General features: G+C 57.1%; 1 protein-coding gene across 5 annotated transcripts in view; it reads left to right on the plus strand.

Annotated features, from left to right (window-relative positions):
• SEPTIN5 (septin 5) overlaps window positions 1-18180 on the plus strand; it is a 54875-nt gene that overhangs the window by 29434 nt on the left and 7261 nt on the right. The window contains exons 1-8 of one of the 5 annotated variants that reach the window (XM_054218948.1): window positions 4380-4430; window positions 14843-14939; window positions 15477-15563; window positions 16132-16255; window positions 16427-16561; window positions 17197-17314; window positions 17641-17742; window positions 17877-17973. In XM_054218948.1, the coding sequence (XP_054074923.1) occupies window positions 4395-4430; window positions 14843-14939; window positions 15477-15563; window positions 16132-16255; window positions 16427-16561; window positions 17197-17314; window positions 17641-17742; window positions 17877-17973 (796 nt within the window). In that variant the 5' untranslated portion in view covers window positions 4380-4394. Of the gene's footprint in view, window positions 1-4379; window positions 4431-9411; window positions 9862-9888; window positions 9992-14842; window positions 14940-15476; window positions 15564-16131; window positions 16256-16426; window positions 16562-17196; window positions 17315-17640; window positions 17743-17876; window positions 17974-18180 lie in introns of those variants that run through there. The other 4 variants (XM_054218951.1, XM_054218952.1, XM_054218953.1 and 1 more) reach the window with 4 other exon arrangements.

Here is an 18180-nt window from a genome sequence, read left to right on the forward strand (position 1 = left end):
CCATCATGACTGTGTCACGGTGAGGACAAGAGTTTACAGTCCTGTTCTCCTCTTTTGAGTTGTCTCCATACCTGTATGTGATGGAACAATCTGAAAGTGCATGGACAAGCAGGGATTTTGCACAAAAACGTCCCTTTTGTCCCCTCCGCTCAGCATCCCGCAGCTGTGCCCATGACTCTGGAGCGCAGCGGCAGGTGACTGTGGCCGGCTGGGTGACAGAGGAGCTCTGCAATGTCTGTGAGAAGGGTTTGGGTCAGCAGAGCCCCAAGGGAGGCTTGTGCTGCCATCGGTGGTGCCAGGGCTCGCTGCTTGGCAGGGCTGGGGACCTTGGCAGTCCCCTGCCATCTGCGGCCTCCTGTGTGTAAGCCCCAGCAGCAGCCCAGAAAGGGGCCATTGAGCCCCGAGCCCGACCTGTTGCCGGAGTCAGGAGGGCACAATAAAGAAGATGTGTCCGGGTGGCAGCAGGGAATGGGCTCGTGTGTCGGGAACAAATGAGCCTTTGTAGCAGGCGCTGCCTTCAGCGGGAGGTTTGTCAGCTCTGGAGCTGGGATGCTGGTGCGGGGCTCCGTGCCCAGCCCCGCTGTGCTGCTCAGGCCCACCCCGGCCAGGGCTGACGGCAGCCTGCTGGCGGGTCGCTGCCTCTTCCAGCACTGTGGGAGGTCTTTGCGCAGGTCCCGCTTGCCCAAGCACGGCTCTGCCCGGTGGGCTGAGTAGCTGCAGGAGGCAGGAGTCTCCTAGGTGCCATGTGTCCAGGCTGCGTGTGTTCTCTGCAAGGCATGAAGTCCCCAGGAGCGGCCTCAGGCTGACTGGGACAGGGCTGTAATGGACCAGGATGGCAATGGCACTGTATCTGGGGCTTTGGGGAGAAGTGTCTCTTGGGAAGAGTTGGGCAGAGCAGGGCTGACTGGGACTGCTGGGCAATACGGGACAGCAAAGCCAGACTGGGGAAGTGAGGGAAGCTCCTGTGCTGCGGCTGTCACACTGGATACGCAGGTTTCATTAGGATGCGCTTTAGAGAAAGCTGTCTTTTCTGGCTGTTGAGCACGGACTTGAGCTCTGTCTCTTGGGGTTCCTCTCCCCTGGCCGCTCTCACGTCTCTGGTTGCAGCGGCGGTGCCGCAGTGGAGCCGAGCGTGGCCGTGCTGCAGGAGGTGCCTGCGGGGTGGCCCAGAGCTGCCCTCCTCGGGGTGCCGTGGTTGGTGGTGGGGTACATCAAACCACAGACAGGCCGAGAGGCCGGTGATGGGATTGGGGCAGTAGGACATGGTGGGGAGGATCCCCTCCATGAAGCTGTGCAGGATGCTCTAGGCTTGTGATTTTGTGGCAGTTTTGTCCAGCTGGTGGCCGCTACTGCGGTATCACAGTGTGCTACTGCTGCTGCTTTTGTTCATGGTATGTCCTGATGTTTCATCCTTTCTCACCTAAGAGCACTGTTCTCCAGGAAAACTCAGTTATGCTCTCTCAAAGCAAGACTATGAAGATTTTGTTGGGAAGGAAAGGAGAACTTAGAGCACGTTCTGCCGCTCTCTGCCATGGTTGCGTATCCAGCACAGGCACCGGCTCTTCCAAAGGGAGGAATCGCTGAGGGCAATTGCAGGGCCCCGGGGGCAGCCTGAGAGGAGCATAATGTCTCTTCTGGCTCTGCAAAACAGTGTGTGCTCAGAGAGGAAGCAGCAACCACAGGAAAAGGGTAGTTGCCGAACACAAATTGCCAAGAATTAAGCAATCTGTTTCAAAGCATGAAGCCTCCGGTTGAGCAAGAGGGCTGCCTTCCCTGCCAGGGCAGGTGTGACCGGTAAAACGAGGCAGCGGAGTCCTCCCGCGGTTCAGCTGCCAGACAGGGCCAGCGCTGCCTTAGCCCTCCCCACACAGGGTGTCCCTCGTTTTTCTCCCTTTCCTCATCCTGATACCATTTTCAGAAGCCGCCCAGACACTCCCATGCTTCACGCTGATGTTTTTCTCTCTGCTCTGTGCTTTTGCGCTGGCTGGGACTGTGCGGGCACCGCTGGCACCTCCTGCCCCTCTTTGGGGGGTGGGTATGTGGTTGCCCCAGGCAACATGTACATAAAAATGAATACATGGAAAAGGAATTTAGGTAAAGATTTCTCCACACAGCGTGATTTCTCCAGCACCCTGATATAGAAAGAAAGAGGGATTGGTAGCTGTTAATTTTGGGACCCTGGCTTATCAGTGGCAGACTCTTTTTGGCTTTGTAGAGGGCAGATGACGAGATGTGGGCAGAGCTTAGCCGAGCCCTCCCCTGCTGCGGTGCCACACGCAGCAGTACGGCAGCGTGGCTGTGCTGGCTGCTGGGAGCAAGCTCTCTGTGCCCGCAGGGAAGTAGCCTGTGGGTGGGTGTATGACGGAGCTTGATAGCAGAGACAAAGTGGGGGGCTGCATGCCCCCCAGGTGTGTGCTGTGCGCAGAAGGGAGGTGCTGGGTCACCCAGGGGAGGGGAATTTGGAGGGTGTCTGTCCCAGCCGGCTGGCCGTGCGGTCCCTGTGCTCAGGAGAGCAAAGTCTCTCTGGAGTCCTTTGCTCTGTCGCCGCTCCTGCGAGCCAGCACCTAAGTGGAAGCAGATGGCGTCATCTCAGCGGTTAGTAGGAATCTCACACTGCTGCAAAACTGCTAATGAAGTTTGGGGCCGGACCGAAGCAGACCGGGGCTGCTGCGCTGGCGGGACATGCTGGCTGGCGGCTCTGCGCTGTGGTGCCTGTTGTCACCTCTGCAGAGCACTGTGATGCTGAGCCAAGCTCCGAGGCTGACGAGCTGCGGTGTCTCCTGCAGCAGCCCCAGGCAGGGTCTTCATCTGGGTACCACAGAGCCATCAGGACCTGTCTGTGTCCATCAGTCTCGGTAAATAATCCACACGGGCATCCTTACTGTGAGTGCCAGGCCTTGCATATCCCACCTGCGTTATGGAAGGGCACGGTTAGCTTTCTGGCATCCAGCACAAACTCTTCTAAGACTCTGAGCCAGATAGTTCTCCATCCAAGAGGGTCTTTCGCTCGGTTTCACTACAAACTCAGACTACTTATTCTCATTTTTTCCCTGCTGGTCAGCATCTCTGATAAGGAGAAGCAACACTCAGCAGTTACTGATGGTTACTCTTAAGCTTGGAAGAAACTTTGTTTAACTTCCCTTTGACAGGCAGCACAATTTGATTTGATTTTCCATGACTTGAAGTTTTCTCCCGTCATCACAGCATGTAACAAAACGTGAAGCTGCAGTCGCGCTGCAGGGCGCAGAGGTGTGAGTTGTGTGGCAAAGGTGCAGCCAGGCTTGGTGTTCGCTGCAGCGAGGAGGTGGGGGAGAGGGGAGAGAAAGGTGTTGGAGAGCATCCCTTCATTCCCGTTGTGGTTATTCTGACGGCATCCTCCCCATCTGTGGCCTCGGTGTCTGCGCTGGCAGGGTACCGGGAGCCGGTGTGAACGCTGGATGGCCGCACCACCACCAGGAGCTGGGGAACAGTCCTGGTCCCCAGCCTCGCTCCGTTAGCCCGAGCTCCCGAGCCTTGGGCTGTACAGAATTTTGACAGTGTTTAAGTGTGGGACTAGCATGGCCGTTTGCTGCCTTGCAGCCCTCACCTTGTCGTCTTCTTTCATGCGGCAGCCTGCCAGGCTGGTCAGGGCTTCAGGTACCAGCACGGCTTCCCAGACAGCCACTGCCTGGTGGCAGGGGAGAAGGACAGATGTCTGTACGCTCAGTGGGGATCTCTGTGAGTACTTCATCTGGGCACGCGCTCCTGTGACACAGACAGCTCTGATTTACCCTGGTCTCATCATTGCTCCATCTCTTCCACAGGTTTCCTGCAGGAGAGTGTCACCTCTTTCCGAGAGCATCTCACACCATTGCTGATAATCAGGTGTACTTTTTTAGGCCCTACCCAAAAGGAGTGTTTTGCACCACTGCTCATAAATTGAGGTGTGCTGCAACCCCAGGGCAGCTCATTGCTTCCAGTTGCCAACAATATCACACTCGTTTTAATCGCGCGCATTTTCTGTGTCAGTCGGGAGAAGGGGCAGGGTGCAGGTGTGGGAGGGAGAGCCGCGTGTGCCAGACTGAAAAGGACAAATACTCCTGCAACGAAACGCTCGAACTGTTGCGCAGCTCGCTCTGCTGTTTATATTGACCCAAGAGCAACATCCAGGGGAGGAAGGGAGCAGAATTTGCCTCTGACTAATGCTGCTGGATCGTGCAGGGCTGCGGGGGAACTGCCAGCCAGAGAAACCATCAGGAGAAAAAAGGAAATGGAATCTAATTATCCATCTGCAAAGACAGACACTAGTCCCGACGCGGGGCCCAGCCCCGGGCAGGCTGATGTGCGCAGGGAGGTTTGCGCAGATTGCTCGTGTGGCGGGTCTGGGAAAGGGGTTCCCGAGGGTCCCCTCTGGGATGGCAGATGGCCGAGCATGCATCACGGGGAGACGGGTAAGGGTTTGCCGGGGTCGCTGGCCCGTGCGGGGCTCCAATGAGCAGCACTTTGCGGCGGGATATGGCCGTGTCACGTCCTGCTGGAGGTGGGGCTGGGGCAGAGCTGCGCAGAGGCCACGGGAGGAGGGTGAACGCCTGGCGCCCTCTCGGTGGGCTCCTCTCCCTCAGGTGGGCTGGTGGTGCAAGGCCGAGGTGAGGGAGGTCCCCGTGTGCCTCTGCCACCTCGATGAGCCTGCACAAGGACTGTGCTTCGTGTTCTGCAGAGCGACTGCGCGGGGGCAGCTGACAGAGGGAGGGGGCTGAGAGGCTGGACCTGGGGTCTGAGGGCTGGATGGAGACCTGCAGGAGACCCCCCAGGAAGGAGGAGGTGCTCTGCATCCTTGCCGTGGGAGGCAGAAGTCCGTCTGGCCTTGGAGGGAGCCTTCTGCAGAGCGTTTTGGGGTTATTCCTCACACAGGCTGGGGCTGGCTCTCTACTCCTTGGTGTCTCCCAGGACTGAAGGTTGTTTTAGAGAGCTGCCTTTTTTCCCGTTAACTAATGGAATTAAAAATGATCTAGTGAGCTAAGAGCGGGCTCATTCTCCTCTCTTGTGGGCATCAGCTATTGCTAAAGTTATGTTAATTGTAGCTGGGAGACCGGGACAGAGGTTGGGACCTGTCCCAAGACAGTTGGCTCGTGTTCTCCCAGTATTGTTCTCAGGAGCCTGCTGGGAGGATGGCAGGGTTACGAAAAACCTCCTTACACAGCTGGGACTGTCCATGAGATGGGCGTACTGGGGATGAACCAGGAGCATCCCTGCTTGGGTGGAGCATCCCTTTTCCAGCCTTATTTGTCCGCTGCCTTGCTGGCCCTGGTCCCTGCTCGGTGTGCCGTTTGCAGGTGTAGTGCCCCAGCCTGGACTGTCCTCCCCGGCGATGCCCTCGGACTTGCCCCCGCTGGACCAGGCTGAGTGTCTCGGGATGCTCGGGGCCATGATGTCCTCTCCAGTTTGGGATTCAGCCTCTTTGGTAGACAGGCCTGATCCTGCATCCCTTACTCACGTGAGCAGTCGTCTCTATTCCAATGGGACTACTCGGTGAGTAAGGATCGCAGGATTGGGACCACTACCTGTAACTTTAAAATGGACCTTCTGTAGGATCCTGTCCCCACCCTCTTTCTGTTCGTGTATGTTAATGTGCATCAAGAGCTTCCAAAACTGCTGATGCTCTTGTCATTTGGATGGAGAAGCTGAGAGCTGGAGAAGCAGTGCCCTTCCATTTCTGAGGATAAATCACCATTATTTTCCACCCTCTCCCTCCACAGGGCTCCTAGCCCAGCCAGTTTCCATGCCGTGGAGCAATGTGTACCTGTTTGTCTCCCAAGCGTTCCTGTTCCCAGCTTCCCGGGGCTGTCAGGGCTCTGCTCTGCCTCTCTCTGCTTTTCCCAGCTGTGGCTCCGAGATGAGAGGCAGGGAATCTGTTTAAGCCTGATTGGTGCTGCAGAGCTGGGCGATGAAGCAGAGGGAAGGATGAGCAGTGGTGGTGCGGAGAGGCTGCTGCAGACCTTCCTGCGCCGCCTGGTTTCTCCTCCCTGAACAGCCTAAATTTGGAAAGCTCTGTCCTTTGCTACAGTTTCGAACGCGCTCGCAATTAGAGGTGCCGGTGCCTGCGACCCTTGGTGAGGCGGAAGCAGCGAGGGTCGGGAGTTTGATCTGCACGTCGGTTTCTGGCTGGCCCTGGCCAGGGGGAGCCACCGTGGGAGACCCCGGTCCCACGGGAGCCGCTCTTCTGTGGGTGGCTTCTCCCTTGCGTGGAACGTGTGGGTACGGCACCGGGAAGGGCTGGCTGGAAGCGGCTCCTCCTGGGCTGCTGTGGAGGGGAGAGCAGCCCTGCGGTCCCTGGAAGAGTCCCAGCCAGCTCCACCTCTGCCCAATTTGTTACGTTTTGCAGATTATTCTAAATGAGGAGCGGAGGAGCTGGGTGAGACAAGAGCTGTGAACTTGCTCCAGAGGGAGTCACGAGTTTAAGTACGTGGGAGGCAATTTATGGTCATTGGTCCTTTTTCAGAGCTGGAAGTGCAGGCATCGCGTGAGTCACGCAGTGCCTCTTGGGACTCATGAGGTACTTCAAGTGGAAGCAGGGAGCACAAATACCTTTTAAATGGAATTTGATAGATTTCTGGAGGGATTATGTGACAAAGCAGCAGCGATCCTTGAGCGGAAATTAAAGCTTGACCTGCTGGGTAGGGAAAAGAAAAGACAGGAGATCTGGTTGCTGTGTTGCTCCTGCTTGTGGCACTGTACGTACAGGAGATTAATCCAGTGCTTTGGGCTTTCTGCAGTGCTGGTCTGGCTTCTTGCTTCTGAGAATCAAAGGATGAAGCCTGGCTAAAGTCCCAGGGCTCTGGTGCTCCCAGTAACCCCTTAGAGCCTTGTTTGCAAGTTCAGGGTTAAATTAACGATCAGAGTTTAGATCAGCAAGGCACTTTCTCTTGGGTCAGGGCAGCAGGAACATCAGGGTGCGTGCGCAGCTCTGCTGGTGATAGAGCAGGGGAGCCCCAGCCTCGTGGGTTGGACGTCATGTTTCTAGTTGGAGGAGCAGGCGGGGGTTTATGCCGGGCATTTCCAGGGGCTGTGTGGAAAGGGAGGGGGCAATCAGGAAGGTCAGGGGCAAAATAAGGCTGGCTTGGCTCTCCTTGGGAAGTCTGCACATGGACCAGCCTGAGCCAACGGCTCTGGGTGTGTCAGGCATCCCATCTGTGGGACACAAACGCATCCTCTCCTTGGCCCATCATTTCTGGTTTGGTGACTGGGTAGGAGAGGAGCCAAGATGAGCATCTGTAGGAGACTCAGAGAAGGCTGAGTATGGGACCAGTTGACCCTCCTTCAGCATTTTGAAAGCCACAGTGTTGGCCGTGCAGTCTTTAGATGCTCTCCGTAGCCAAGACCTACCCTTCTGGGTTTCTTTTCCTAATCTGCACTCTGCGTTCCTGGGCATGGCCTCCTGGCTGGACTTCCTCCTGGCTGCCCGTCCTGAGAGCGAGTGTGAAGTGTGAGAGCTCAAGGCGCTCAGGACACAGTAGCTCCTTGTTCCTCTCTGCACTGTCAGCACGGCTCCTGGGGCCATGAACAACACTGTGGTTTTGTTGCAACCAAATCACTGTTGACTTCGTCTGTGAGCCCAGCTCAGAAGAATGCTCTGATTTGGTGCAGTGGGCTGGTGGGGACACAGCACGTCTCCATGTACCCGTGGAAGATGCTTGTGGTTGGTGGCCATGTGGCCTGTGGTCCCCAGACAAGGGTTTACCAAGCCATGAGAATTCATGGGGGATGGAGAGGGTTTGCGTGCAGCTATTGGGGTTTATGGTGCGGAGGGACTGGTGAAACCTCTGCGTTATCTCAAGTACGTTTGGATGCATCTTTGGTCTGCCCGGTGCAGATCAGTGGGATACTTTCATTGCTCCTCAGCCATGTACAACCTGCAGACCCCAGTGGTGGAATCCTTCAGTCAGGAAAGCAGGGGTTAGCTATTGTGAATCTAGGAGAAAAAAAAGTGTCATGAGTGTGGCCTGACCTAACCCTGGGCTGGGAGGATGTTGTAGGATTATCCTCTCCCTGAGGAATGAGCAATTCTGCAAAGCGGGGGCAGAGCCACACAACGGGGACGTGTTCCGAGAGGTGGCAGTTCTTGTCACACCTGGATCTCACTCCAGGGCTTCTGTTTGACTGTTACATGTGGAAATGGTTGGGAACAAAACCCGATGGCTGTAGTTTAAGGATGCTGCTGGCAGAACAAGGTGGTTTGGAAAAGGGCTTCATGCATGCAATATGACAGCTGACGTATGGCTGGAGTTTTCCTGGTCTGGGAGTGTTTCGCTGTTCTCCGTTTATTTTTCTCAGCCTTTAGGACCACATGCCTGCAACTTCTGAGGTGGCCTTCCCTCAGCTTGCAGGATGGCAGCATAGGTAAAACACTGCTCTTTTTCCTTCTTCTTTCCTTTTTTTCTGGCACGTGGTGTGTTTCTAAGACCTTTCCACTCTCGCAGCTGCCCCCAGACCTGAGGCTACTGGAGACCTTGCAGTGACGTGGTACTGTATAGCAGAACCTGGTGTGGGCCACGCTGGGGGTGCGCAGTGGAGGCCCTGGGTTATGGCCTGAGGTGACCAGGACAGACCCCGCTGACCAGGTGCTCTCTGGAGCAGCCGCCAGGGACCCACGGTTCCCAGAGGAGCAGCGGGAGCTGTGGCTGGGAGCAAGGCAGGAGCGCGGCAGCGGTCGGCGTCCTCCCCCGTTTACGAGCAGAAAGCTGCTCAGGAACCCGTGCGGCAAGTGGCAGGTTCCTCCAGCACCACCGGTGTTGCCATCTTTTGTGACTTCATTATATGCGCTGTGATATTACCCCCCAGTTTCTGGTCTCATGTGATTACAGGAGACGATCAGCTTTTGTCTGTTTCAGATAAATTCCCCTTCACTTTCTCTGGCTGCGTAGGCAAGCTGGGAAGCGGGGCTGGTTCAGCATCCAAACTTGAGCTTTGAATGACTTTTCTGTGCATGCCAGGCTATTGCTGGGCTGGGTACTTGTGCTTAACAAACACACAGATACTTCTTCACTTTGAAATGTCTTCAAAGCTGGAATGGTTGTGGTAAGGTCCGGAATACATCAGCTGCTGTTCCAGTTGGATTCAGCGGTGAGGCTGCACTACAGCCTGGGCTACACAGCGCCTGGACCAGCACCACGTGGAGGCAGATCCACATTAACCAGGACTAGGGGCTGGGGGTTAAGTTTGGACCCAGCTTTTTGGGAGCTTTCTGGACCCTGGAGACCTTTGCACTCACAACCAGAAACACCACGTTTTCACCAAGAACAGGTTTCCTTGCAGCAAACCTTTGCCTCGGCTGCATCAGCTGGGATATTTAAGAAATCCTCCAGCTGAATAAGCCCGTCTGACAAAAGGAGTCAGCCTCATGGCTGGGACAGCATCCGGTGCGTGCACAGCCTCCCCGCGGGACACTGGCGGAGCGAGAGACATTGCGGCCGCGGTGGCTTTTGTCCTGTCCTTGCTGGCAGGCTCCTCCCGCAGCACAGGCAGGAAATCCCCGGCAGCTGCCGTGGGAGCTTGCTCGCCTCTCCTCGCCTCTCCTCGCCTCTCCTCGCCTCTCCTCGCCTCTCCTCGCCTCTCCTCTCTCCTCCTCGCCTCGCCCGGCTGCTGCGCTGAGGCCAGCCGAGCCAGCCCTGCGTGTGTGTGCATGCGTGGGCGGGGGGGCTGCCGCATGGATTTAGTGAAGGCTGGGAGGGAACACATGGGTTGGGTTTTTTTTTTCTTGGCCCGCGGTGGCTGTCCGTCCTGCCGGCCGCGGTTATGGATTCGATCATTATCCAGGAGCGGTTAGTGGAGCGGCTGCTTTCTCCCCGGACTCAGGCACAGCGAAGCCACCCGGCCAAGCTGAAGGTACGGGGATGTATTTATAGCGCCGTGCGAGCCGGGGAGCAGCAGGGACAGGAGGGGGAGGATGGTGCCCGAGCAGACGTGTGCGGCAGGAGATGGGGGCTCTGAGGAGCAGAGGAGCAGAAAGACGCTGGTAAGGGGGAGATGGTGGGGACAGAGAGGAGGGAGCAGCCCCCGGCAGCAGGGCCGAGGGGCGCGTTGGACAGCTGGGAGATGCACGACATGTTTTCATGTGGTTATTTGATGCAGTGATTCCCTCTCTGAATGGCGTATGTGTGCTTGGGGGGGCTCAGGGCAGGAGGTAGTGCTGCGTGTATGCCCAAACACAGCCTGGTCTGTGCTATCATGTTAACGCTGTGCTTCGCTCGCTCGTTTTCCTTCTGCGGCAGCAGATGCTGGTGGGCGAGTGGTTTTGCTGATACTGCCATGCTCAGCCCCAGGCCTGAGGCAACTGATGTACTCGGGAGATGCCCCGGGGGCCGTTCGCGTTATGAATTTGTGCAGCTTTCTGGCAATTAAAGGAAGTGAAGGGTCTGCTTCTTCTCTGGGACTGGGCTGTGCTGGTTCGTGCAGACATGGATGTGGCGGCCGTGCCTTGCCAGGGGGAACGGCTGGAGGAAGGGCTGCCCAGGAGGGGGCTGGAGGCTCTAACACCCAGAGGGACCCCCCCAAAGAGGTGGAGGTAGGGGCAGAAGCTCCATTGTTTCTGGGCTTTGCTCCAGACCTGGGGTAAGGCTATTCTTCAAATTTTCTGTGGTCCCATGGTGTTTCATTTTAGCCCTTTTGAATATACCCAGCCAGGCCCCATTTATCCCTGGGCTGAATGGTGAAGTCACACGAGATCTGGGTTGGTTTAAACAGCACGTCCACCAGGGAGGTGAGGAGGGAATCGGGAACGGCAGGAGCGATGGAGGCCGGGCTGTGTGCCCTGCCTTGGAGGTACAGGCAGCCCTGCGGGCACCTCGGTGCAATAGATCTCTCCTCTGTCCAATAGATCCTGAATGTTTCTACCCCTGACAGGAACAGGACTTGAACCCACCAGTGCTTTGTTCCTTGGCTTGAACTCCCAGGGAGTGCCTTGGCCACCTCGGCCAGGTGGTGGTGGATGTGAGGACACGGCATGTTGCTGTGATGTCCGGTGAACCAGCGAGCATGTGCCGAGAGAGAACAGATGTGTTGTGCTCGCCCTGGGGTGCTTTGGTTTGTCGCGGTGCCCCAAAGACCGTCCATATTACTTGGTGGCCTCCGCTGCGGTTTGTGGGGCACGTTCCCAGGCGCGTGGGAGTGGGATGCCAGTGGGAACAAAGGCAGCAGGTGGAGGAGGCGGTGGGAGAGGGGCTCCTCCTGCCGAGCGCCGTGGGCTGGGCTGGCCGGGGCCTCTCTGACAGCTGGGGCTGCGAGGGAAGCGCCGTCCAGCGACCGGCTGTGCCAGCCCGGGCCAGCTCGATGGGAGCTGCTCGCCAGGGTCAGGAGCATGCGAAGCGGGCTGTGATGCCTCCAGGAACTCCCTCAGTCCAAGTCTCTCATCTAATTAATGGATTTTAGCTTTTCATAACCCAGAAAACCCCCTGCCTCCTTCAGTAGCCCTTGCAGCCCTCTCCCCCCTTCAGCGCTCTCCATCCCGTGCATTGCTGCTCTGCAGATAAGTGTCCATGTTGGGTCCTAACGAAGATGGTGGGTGGTGTAGAGCTTTGAGCAAGGCATCCTTAAGCGCAGTGTTGATGTTGTCACACTAGCGGAGATGGTGGCACATGCCTGTCACAGTGCCCAAACATGTCTGGGAGGGGAACACACATTGGGTGTCTCAAAGCCAAGATGAGGAACCGTGGGTCTAGGCTGGCCGTGGTGCAGGGACCACGTTGTTGTTCCTGAGAGAAGGCTGTTAGAAGAAGGGCATCCCTTTCCACAGTTTCCCCTGCATCTCTTGCCTTCGCCCTTGGCAGACACACTGCCCACTGGCTCCCGGCAGGGCTCTGCCGTCTGTCCATGGCCGGTCGAAGGGAGGCACGGCTGGGGACAGAGGGTCTGCCCTGGTGACTCTGGCTGCCTCCCACCGCGAGGGAAGCTCTTCTCTCGCTATTGCGCTCAGCTCCGTGGCATGAGCCGTGGGTAAAGGGCAGTGTCCTGTGCCAGCCGGGATTTGCTCATTTCAAATGTTGTGATTCCAGCGAGCTACGGGAGGTAACCAGAGGTACAGTAAATCCATGCTTTCTTGGTTGGGCTGAACAGAAACGAGAGAGCAAGTTCAGCCAGTTACACTTGGCTGAAGTAAGCGGAGTTGCAGCAGAGCTCAGCTCCCCGGTGTCTCCATTGTCAGCCCTTAGTCATCGAGGTTAAAAAACAAAGAAAAAAAGAGAAACACACCCGAGCCTCAGCTATGGTTTTATTAGCACGTTCCTAGTACTATTTCACGTGTCACGTCACCGGAGAGAGCAGGTGCCCGTTGTTTTTCCAAATTCTGGTAAAGATCAGAGCAGGTCTCTTCCTGCTCTGACCCAAAGCTTGGCTCCATGGGAAGCACACGGGAAGATGTTGTGTGTTTTCTGCCGCTCGCTGAGCGACAGTGGTCCTTGCACTGCGAGGCGCAGGCTGTTACGTGTGCGCTTTGGTTGTGTTCGTGGATGTGTGTCACCGGGAAGCAAAGCAGCCCCCTGGCACTAAGGGACACAGGCTGGAAACAGCCCTCTTATCCTTGTTTTCTTGATCTTGCTATTAGCACTTTTCTCGCCCTGCTTTGCACACCCTGTGTTACCCTTTACTGAGCCTTTTGGGTGGCGGTTGGCAGCGTCCCCCAGGCAGGCATTGCTTTGCCACGTGCAGCTGGTCAGAGCTGCCGGCACTTCTCCCCCCGGGCTCTGGCTGCTGCTCGCTGCACCACTGCTCTGGGCTACCCCCGCCTTTAGCTCAGCCATTAGAGCTGCCAGCGGAGCACTTTGGGTGCTCTAATTCTCCCCGCTTCTCTCTAATTTCATGTGCTCTGTCCCTTGCTGCCTTTCCGGACTGTGGCGTGGTGAAACAGCATCGCTTCAGCCACGTTAGCAAGGGGGTGAGGTGAGGGAGACCAGAGCGCACGGCCACTCTGTCTGTCAGGGCTAAAGTGACCAAGTCTGAGACACAAACCAAAGCTACGTTCCTAGAAGGCAGTGACCGTGCTAAAGAGCAGAGTCCATGGGCCACGATGGCCATCAGCCATGTCAGTCCCTCCTGAACAGGCAGCTCCAAAGCAGCCGTAAATTGGGAGGAGGCTCTCTGGCCTCCCTGCTGTACGTCCCCGTGGGAACTTTGCAGTCTGCCTGGCCGAGGATGGCCGAGGATGCCCACGCGTGTGGACGAGCAGCCAGGCGCTGCAGAGGGCTGCTCGGGAGCAGCATGGAAATGGGTGCAAGTCAGCATTGCCCTAAGCTCGACACCCTGCATTGTAATTTGTGTTTCTTTGAGCGTGTACCCCAGGAGCGGAGACAGTTGAACGTAGGAACAGGGATCTTCCTTGCTGTGCCTGGAGAACCCCTGCAAGAGAGCTGCAGGGGGAGGACAGCCTTATGCTTGAAGGCATCCATGGCCGGGTGGGAGCTGGGGCCAGTTTTGAGGAACTCCTGGCTCTGTGGATTTGCCTGTGGTGTGAATCCCAAGGGTATGTTTATTTTAAGTGATGTTGAAAAGCAGAGTCTATGATGTCTTTAGCTCAAGCATTTGTGAACGGCTGCTTCCCCTTGGGTCCAGCTTGGAAAATATGTGAGAAGGGAGGTGTTTGCCAGGGTCTGTGCCCACCCTCCCTCTGCGATGGGGCCTGGGGAGGGGAATGCGGTGCCATGGGGGTGCGGGCTGTGCAGGCCCCCGGGTGCTCTGCTGGAGGCTGGATGGAGCGAGGGGACGGGCTGTGACCCGCGGCCGCCCAAGCTGCCAGCACCGGCCCGTGTGCTGAGCCCGGCACGAGGGCAGGAGCTGGAGCCTAGGTCTGTAAGTCCCGCAGATGGGCCGAGTTCGCCTTTGGGGATGTACCCGCGTGAGCAGGGTGTGCACCCCGGACACAGCACAGGCTGCGTGTTTGCTTCTGGCTGCGAGATGTATGCCACGCGCTTGTGAAACACACCGTCGGCCATGTCACTCCTTGCGTGGACTTAGTGCGCTTGTAGAGAGCGTGTGGCACGCTTGGGGGGGCTGCGGCTTTTACGTGGTAAGAGAGCGCGGACTGTGTCTGGGGGGTGCTTAGGCAGTAAGTAACACTCCCGTAATACCATATGTATTACCCTCACCAAAAGCGTCCCACCTGTTCTCAATACTTGTGCATCTTCCCACTACCCGTGCTCCTTGAACTTCCGTCTCTTCAGAAATAACAGTAGAGATTACGCAGGATTTCCTCTTACTCAGCCAGGAGTGGCTGTGACACAGCAAGAAATAATCCTGTCTCGGGTCAAACAGAAGCCAAGGCACTGTGCCATCCCCTAGACATGGCTCAGGACACCACAAGCCGGGGGGTGCTAATTACAGAGAGCAATCCATCGTGTACTGCACGCTTCTCTGGAGAGAGAGATGCAGAAGTGGCTCTGAAAGACCTGGGGAGAGGTGGCTTCGGTGACCCTTCTGTGAGGGGAGCCTGTGACTGTGCAGGAGAAGCAAAGAGTTAGGAAGGTTGTGTGTCAGTCCCAGCCCCAGATGTGCTCTCTGGTGGGAGCGGTGGTGTGCCTTTTCCCTTGTGCTCTCCGTGCCGGGAGGCTGCCGTGAGCTGCCGTGTTGGCTGGCGAGAGCCACCAAGCAGGGCTGTGGCTGGGAGGAGGTGGCCCTCCGTGCCCACCTGCGGGAAGGGCAGAAGTCCCTGAGCCTAGAGGAGGCGCGTGCCCTGCCCTACACCACTGCCAGGGCAGGGACCCACCTCTCCTCCACCCCTCGGCTCTGCCCGGGGGCTTTTTGAGCCCTGTCGCTGTGTGAGGCTGGAGCAGGAGGGGTGGCACACCCTGACCTGCTCCTGTCTGCCTCTGCCCCGCAGGACCATGAGAAGCAGTACGTGGGCTTTGCCACTCTGCCGAACCAGGTCCACCGGAAATCCGTGAAGAAGGGCTTTGACTTCACCCTGATGGTCGCAGGTGAGACTGCCCGTGGGTGGAGGTGGCCGGGCCACACGGTGGCTGCGTGGAGGGGACCAGCTCTCCTCACTTCCCGCAGGTGCTCCCTTGGCGCCTGAATCCTCCCCTCGCTCTGTTCTGGTCCTTGTCTCAGACCTCTCTCTGCTCCCGGCCTGTGGTGCAGTCCCACCGTTTCCCCGGGAGGAACGGCCATCCCTGACCACTCTCAGCCCGCTCGAGCAAGCACCGACAGCAGCTTCTCCAGCAGAGCGGCTGCTCTGGGTGGCGAAGGCAGGGCCGGCCAGGGACCGAGGGAAGGCAAGGGGAGGGAGGATGGAGGAGCTGGGAAATCACATTTGAACAAGGATTGAGACATCTTGCAGCAAAAGTCCTCCCACTGCTGGAAAAATGTAATGCCCATAAACAGCTTCTGACAGCTCATCTCTCTCACTTCCTCTGGCTCAGGATTCAAAGCCTAGTTCAGAGTTTCATTTGTAAGTCAATTAGCGGGTCATGTTGCTTGCTTTTCCCTCCTCCCCTTTGCGCTCTGTCAATTAGGAGAGTCGGGTCTGGGCAAATCCACGCTGGTGAATAGCCTGTTCCTGACAGACCTCTACAAAGACAGAAAGCTCCTCAACGCAGAGGGTAAGTTGGGGACAAAGGGGTGAACGGTTCTTGTGCCTGCGGATCTGGGCTGTCCTAAGGACCAGTGCTTCGGTTCCTTGCTTCAGCGGCAGCTGCAGGCGTGGTGTACGGCTCCCAGCCCTCTCGTTGCTCTGCTCTCCTTTGCTGGCACCAGAGGCACCACTACTCCAGCAAGAAGGGTTTGGCTGTGGGGCTCTTCTGTCTTCTGAAGGGGAGGCGAGGCTGCAGAGCAGCACTAGCCCTTTGGGTTGAGATGTTGAGATTTGGTTTTTGTTCTTGGGTGCTGGAGTGTGGTAGCGTTTCCCCTTACCAAATGAGTGGACAAAACGTTCAGAACAGCTGGGCTATGAGCCCTTCAGAGGTTTGTGTGTCTTCTCAGAGTCTGCCTCCCTGCTGCTGGCCCCTCACAGTACCACTCCCTCGAGGCTCCTTAGAGGATGATCAGGGTTTTTTGCAACCCGTGTTACTCCCTGTGTTCAGTGATAAGGAGGGAGCCGGCTTGTCGTGGGTGTGAGTGGGGATCCCCAGTGTTACGGCCTGGCTTTAACTCATGTATTCCTGTTCAAAGAGAGAATCAACCAGACAGTGGAGATCGTCAAGCACACAGTGGACATTGAGGAGAAGGGTGTCAAGCTGAAGCTGACCATAGTGGACACACCAGGCTTTGGAGATGCTGTTAACAACACTGAGTGGTGAGCAGGCCACCGCTGCCTTCCTCCTAGTCCTTGGCCATGTCTGTTTTCTGTGGGTGCTTCACCGGAAGGGTGTCTGGCAGCAGGAAGGGGACAATGCTGCCTCATAGTCCCTAGGAGACACTGTCCTGTTAAACACACGTTTTGTTTCGATTGACTTGCCCTTCCCAGCTGGAAGCCCATCACCGACTACATTGACCAGCAGTTTGAACAGTATTTCCGTGATGAGAGTGGCCTGAACAGGAAGAACATCCAGGACAACCGAGTGCATTGCTGCCTCTACTTCATCTCGCCCTTCGGGCACGGGTGAGAGCCCCCACTCTGGGCCCGGGGTATGGCTCAGCCTGGAGGGGAGACCCTTGTGCCCCAGGATTGCCCTGTAGTGGCTCGTACATTGGCAGAGCTGTTGGCACAGGAGAGGAGCCGTCCAGCTGCTCTCCCTCAGCTGAGCATCACACCACCTCCCTCCCCCTCGCTGGCACGACAGACTGCCCATGATCCGGCAGAGCGGATCTCCCTCAGGCCTCGCAGCCTTTTTTGGAAATCAGGAGAAATAATGCCACACAGACTTGTATCTTCCTATCTAGCTAAGCCTGGCTGATGGGTAGGAAAGGGAGTTTTAAGCTGTCTCCTGTCCCTGCCCCTTGCTGGCTGGTGCCTGGAGCAGCCGGCGGGGCCGCGTTGGCTGCCTGCGGCACAGGGCAGCCGGAGGGAGGTATTCGGCCTGCAAGGGGGCAAATACCCAGCCTGTGCCTGTGTGAGACGTTCACCAGCTAAAATCTGAGACAGCTTTCCTGAAGATACAGCCCTAGCCGTGGGCTGTCCCAGGCTCTTGTGACAGTGCTGTCCTTTTCCCTTCGTGCCGGGTGGGTGGAAGAGGCTGGAGGGGGAGCAGCCCAGTGTGTCCTTGCAAACCATGTCCTTCCTCATCCCTGCTGCAGACTGAGGCCTGTGGATGTCGAGTTCATGAAGGCTCTGCATGAGAAGGTCAACATTGTGCCCCTGATTGCCAAAGCCGACTGCCTGATCCCCTCCGAGATCCGGAAGCTAAAAGAGAGGGTGAGATGCTCTTTCTCTACAGGGGAGTACCTGATGAGGCGGCAGGCATGGGCTCAGTACGGAGGGGAGATAGATAGATCTATCTATATAGATACATATAGCGCGCGTGTGTATGTATACACACAGTACCTGCAAATCTAATTGCAGCAGTGCTCTGCTGTGAGAAGGGAGTGGTGTCTGCAGAGAGGCCAGCTCTCTGGCCACATCAAATCCTTTCGCCATCTGTAGGCTATAGCAAACACGTGGTAGCACAAACAGGGAGTAAACCCAGCATCTCTGTATTGTTCAGTGTTGCGTCCTTTTGGTTTTGTCTTGCATGGACACAGATCCGGGAAGAAATTGATAAATTTGGCATTAAGGTGTACCAGTTTCCTGAGTGTGACTCTGACGAAGATGAGGAGTTCAAGCAGCAAGACAGAGAGCTGAAGGTAAGGGACCTGCTCAGTGGGGGACTGGCACGTCTGGCTCATGGGTATGTCGGTTGCTTCAAAAGGAGCCAGAGCTGCCCTCTGTGTGCCAAAGGCTTGGGCTGAGCTGGGCTCAGCGATGCCTCTTGTTCCAGGAGAGCGCTCCCTTTGCCGTCATCGGCAGTAACACTGTGGTGGAGGCGAAAGGCCAGCGAGTCCGTGGACGGCTGTACCCCTGGGGCATTGTGGAAGGTAAGCGTGGTGGTGGCTGGGGGCTGGCACCGTGAGCGAGGGGCAGGCAGGGATGGCGGAAGGATAGGCGGGCACTTACACACTTACAACAGGGATGGCAGGGGGGACCTGCCCTCTGCACAGCCGCGACTGACTGAGCTGCTGTTGGCACATGGCAGGGGACAAGGTCGGGTAGAGACAGAGGCGCTGGGACTGCTAACGGGTCTG

This window comes from Rissa tridactyla, chromosome 13 (genome assembly GCF_028500815.1).
Source record: "Rissa tridactyla isolate bRisTri1 chromosome 13, bRisTri1.patW.cur.20221130, whole genome shotgun sequence".
NCBI classification, from domain to species: domain Eukaryota; kingdom Metazoa; phylum Chordata; class Aves; order Charadriiformes; family Laridae; genus Rissa; species Rissa tridactyla.